This window comes from Lycium ferocissimum, chromosome 9, assembly GCF_029784015.1.
Source record: "Lycium ferocissimum isolate CSIRO_LF1 chromosome 9, AGI_CSIRO_Lferr_CH_V1, whole genome shotgun sequence".
Taxonomy (NCBI): Eukaryota; Viridiplantae; Streptophyta; class Magnoliopsida; order Solanales; family Solanaceae; genus Lycium; species Lycium ferocissimum.
This window is the reverse complement of record NC_081350.1, coordinates 64,213,665-64,217,862: the sequence shown is the minus strand read 5'-3', so window position 1 is coordinate 64,217,862 and position 4,198 is coordinate 64,213,665. Positions and strand designations below refer to the sequence as shown.

Genomic DNA, 4,198 nt, shown 5'->3' with positions numbered 1-4,198 from the left:
ACTTGTGATATGTTGGGACTCTTCTGCGTGCAGGTTATTTCTCTCGTTAAATACATGCTTTATTTCTCTCCGAGTCCTAGATGTTCATGGCGTAGATGTTAGTAAGAAATGTGGTGCTTGGTAGGTAAGGCCCGGGTGTCGGTCGAGCCCCTTCGGTTTGGGTGTGACAAACTTGGTATTAGAACTTGTATGGCCTAGGGATGTATATGAACCGTGTCTAGTAGAGTCCTGATTATCGGTATGTTGTGCACCATATTTGTAGTCAGGAGGCTACAGGACATTTAGGATGTCACCCTTCTTTCATGATCTAGATCGTGCGATACAGTTGAGTCATAAGAATGCCACTTCCTAATCCTTGTCTTATTTATATTTTCAGCGATGCTGTTAACAAGAAAGCAAACGACCAGCAAAAGGCTGGATATAGCAGCGGGAGAAGGCACTAGTCAAGTGCCATCCGCTAGTGTGGGGCAGAGCGAGGCCCATAATGTGACACCATCGTAGAGCTCCCCAACTCTGCCAGCTCCACAGGAGCTCAAGAGGACTCGTAACCTCCGGTCCCACCACCTGCCACCTTAGACCAGGACATGCGGAATGCGGTACAGCTATTGACCAGACTTGTAGCCGCTCAGACCCAGCGACAGGCTGGACTCCGAGATAGGTCTGTAAGCTCCAGGGCCTGTGACTTTATCAATCTGGATCCCTTCGCATTCACAAGATCTGATCTGAAGGAGGACCCCTAAAATTTTATAGATTAGATCAACAGAACTCTGCAGGTAATGCATGCTATCGATATTGAGTCAGTAGAAATAGCATCCATATGAGACTTGGGAATGGTCCAAAGCACCGAATGCACCACCGGCGATATGGTTAGACTTCACAAGAGATTTTCTAAATCATTATCTACATGTAGAGATCCGGCAAGCTAGGGTTGATGAGTTCTTGTCCCTCCGCCAGGGAGGTATGAGTAGGCAGGAGTATAGTCTTCGGTTTGATTTTCTGCTGAGATATGTCCCTTCTATAGTAGCTGAGACAAGTGATCGGGTGCATCGATTCGTAGTTTTTATTGGGCCGCATTTGATAAATAATTGTATGACAGCCTCGTTACAGGATAGTATGGATATATCTTGCATTCAGGCATATGCTCTAAGCTTGGAGGATCATGAACGACAACAACGAGCAGACCGAGATCGTGATAAGGATCAGCATAAGAGGGGCAAGGTCTGCAGGTTATTTTTGGGGTTCTCAGAGTGGGTTTAGGCTGCAGTTTCCTAGTATTCTTAGCCTTTTCAGTAGCCAGTGCACCTCCACAGTTTCAGGGGCCGCATTATGATCGATTTACTTACTCTGGACCTGGTCAGAGTTCACGGGCATCAAACTCGCAGCATAGAGGGGATTCTAGTCAGGCAAGACCTTCCGTGACTCGATGCGATCAGTGTGGTAAGGCTCACTTCGGTCAGTGCCATTAGAGCTTACGTGTATGTTATACTTGCGGTCAGGTCGGTCATGTGATGAGAGACTGTCCATCACGAGGCAGGGGTGGCGTAGCACAGCCGACTGGATATGTAGCCGGAATCACTACGCAAACCATTCACAGTTTCTACCCCAGTAAGGGAGCCTATTATCGCAAGACGAGTTTATAGGAACTGTACGGTGACAGTGTGTAATTGCAACACTTTTGCATATCTGGTGGACTTTGATACTATTATGGTCATGGATTGATTGGTGTCTCGCTACACTACCGTTGAATTCTGGACTAAGATTATCAAGTTCCAATTTTCGGGTGAAGAACGAGTCGCGGCCCACAACACCATCAGAAGTTCATAGTTTCTTGGGTCTTACAGGTTATTATCGGAGGCTTGTGAAAGGATTCTCTTCTATAGCTGCAGCAGTGTCGAAGTTAATACAGAAAGCAACTAAATTTCAGTGGTCCGACGCATGTGAGCAAAGTTTCCAGAAGTTGAATGATAAGTTGACATCGCCCCCCGATTCTTACCCTTCCAGAGGGTACAGAAGGCTACACTATTTATTGTGATCCCTCCCGTATAGGTTTGGGATGTTGTTGATTCAACACAATAAGGTAATTAATCGCCTATACTTGAAGGAAACTTAGAAAGCACAAACAGAACTACCCGAAGCACAAGTTGGAAGTAGCAGTCGTAGTATATGTACTAAACTATGGAGGCATTATTTGTACGGGGTTCATGGGGTATCTATACGGATCACAAAAGCCTCCATTATATATTCAAGCAGAAAGAGTTGAACCCGAGGCAACGAAGATAGCTCGAATTAGTGAAAGATTATAATGTTAACATCCTATACCACCCAGGAAAGACTATTGTTGTGGCCGATGCCCTTAGCCGCAAATCCATGGGAAGCCTGTTACACGTAGATGCTGAGAAGAAAGAGCTAACTAAAGAACTACATCAACTAGCTAGTTTTGGAGTTAGGCTTATGGACTCAGACGATGGTAATATTATGCTTCAGAATATAGCTGACTCGGCCGTCGTGGCCAAAGTAAAAGCTCAACAGTAGATCTAGTCCTTGTGAAGATCAAATAGGGTGTTCAGCAAGGTAAGACTGCAGTATTTGAACTTGGGAAAGATGGAATTTTGAGATATCGAAACTGCTTATGTGTTCCTGATACAGTGAGACTGCGATACAGAATCATGATGCCACTATTCTCGGTATTCCATTCATCCCAAATCCATGAAAATGTATCACGATATTAAGGGCTTCTATTAGTGGAATGACATGAAGAAAACTATTGCAGATTTTATTGCTCAGTGCCCCAACTGTCAACTGGTAAAGGCTGAACAGTAGAAGCCTAGTGGGTTATTGCAGAATATAGAAATACATGATTATAAATGGGAAGTGACCAATATCGATTTTATTACAGGATTGCCTCGTTCGTATTGTAAGTTTGATTCTATTTGGGTAGTCATTGATAGGCTAACTAAATCAGCCCATTTCCTGCCAGTCAAGACTACTTACACAGCAGAGGACTCTGAGAAAATGTATGTTAAAGAAATAGTACGCCTACATGGTATTTCTTTATCTATTATATCGGACAGAGGAGCTCAGTTTACAGCAAATTTCTGGAGGTCCTTTTAGAAGGGTCTGGGACTCAGGTGAGCCTCAGTACAACATTCCATCTGCAAATAGACGGATAAGCAGAGCAGACAATGCAGACCCTCAAAGACATATTGTAGGCCTGTGTTTTGGATTTCAAACGAAGCTAGGATAAACATTTGCCTCTTGTAGAGTTCGCATATAATAACAGCTACCTCGCCAGCATCAAAATGGCACCTTATGAAGCTTTGTATGGTAGAAAGTGCAGGTCTCCTATCGGGTGGTTTGAAATGGGAGAGTCGAGTCTAGTTGGACTTGATCTAGTTCACCAGGCTGTAGAAAAGGTAAAGCATATCCCAGAACGGCTGCGAATAGCTCAGAGCCGTCAGAAATTCTATTCAGATGTTTGTCGGCGAGACCTCGAGTTCCAGGTTTGTGATTGGGTATTTCTGAATATTTCACATATAAAGGGCGTAATGAGATTCGGGAAGAAAGGAAAACGTAGATCGAGGTACATCTTACCATATCAATTTATTCGAAGAATAGACCAAGTAGCTTATGAGCTAAAATTACCCTAGAGTTAGAACTTGTTCACCCGGTCTTTCATGTTTCTATGTTGAGGAAGTATAATGGAGATCCTTCTCGGATAGTACCAATCGATAATGTTCAGGTGATGGAAGACTTATTGTATAAGGAGATCCCAATAGCTATATTAGACAGGCAAGTCTATAAGTTAAGAACGAAGGAAGTGGCCTCCATGAAAGTTCTGTGGTGCAACAAAAATGTGGAAAAGGTCACATGGGAGGCAGAGAAAGCAATGAAAGCTAAATATCTGCATCTATTCCAGCCCGAAGGTTCTATATGATTACAATTAGATTATGTCTTTATTTTAATATATTACGAAATGGTACTAAATTTTAGTTTCATACTTAGAAGATAATCAAGAAAAGAATGTGGTATAACCAGGAAAGGAACTTCCTACACGCGAGGTGAGCTTCTTAGTAGTGTACTTAATGTTCGACATTCGTATATGATGAAATGAATTGACATATTACATTATATGGCCTTGTAAGGTGAGATTGATACTTTTTCTGCTTGGTGACAAGGCTTGGATAGTAATAATTATAGG

The 4,198-nt window shown here is 42.9% G+C and overlaps 2 protein-coding genes across 2 annotated transcripts; both read left to right on the top strand.

Annotated features, from left to right (window-relative positions):
* The first annotated feature begins 1,113 nt into the window (after positions 1-1,113).
* LOC132032157 (uncharacterized) lies at positions 1,114-3,111 on the top strand. The gene is made up of 4 exons (XM_059421934.1): positions 1,114-1,218; positions 1,311-1,437; positions 2,327-2,467; positions 2,897-3,111. Exons 1-4 carry the CDS (start codon positions 1,114-1,116, stop codon positions 3,109-3,111), a joined length of 588 nt encoding a protein of 195 aa, XP_059277917.1.
* A 188-nt stretch (positions 3,112-3,299) lies between these two features.
* LOC132032156 (uncharacterized) lies at positions 3,300-3,934 on the top strand. The gene is made up of 2 exons (XM_059421933.1): positions 3,300-3,580; positions 3,691-3,934. The coding sequence occupies exons 1-2, from the start codon at positions 3,300-3,302 to the stop codon at positions 3,932-3,934; spliced, it is 525 nt and encodes a 174-aa protein (XP_059277916.1).
* Positions 3,935-4,198: the final 264 nt, after the last annotated feature.

Coding starts and splice junctions, on each gene's coding strand:
- LOC132032157 (XM_059421934.1), top strand. CDS start 1,114: ATGGATATATCTTGCATTCAGGCATATGCTCTAAGCTTGGAGGATCAT. Junction 1,219..1,310: donor ATCAGCATAAGAGGGGCAAG/GTCTGCAGGTTA, acceptor GCACCTCCACAG/TTTCAGGGGCCGCATTATGA. Junction 1,438..2,326: donor GACTCGATGCGATCAGTGTG/GTAAGGCTCACT, acceptor TATACCACCCAG/GAAAGACTATTGTTGTGGCC.
- LOC132032156 (XM_059421933.1), top strand. CDS start 3,300: ATGGCACCTTATGAAGCTTTGTATGGTAGAAAGTGCAGGTCTCCTATC. Junction 3,581..3,690: donor AAAGGAAAACGTAGATCGAG/GTACATCTTACC, acceptor TTCTATGTTGAG/GAAGTATAATGGAGATCCTT.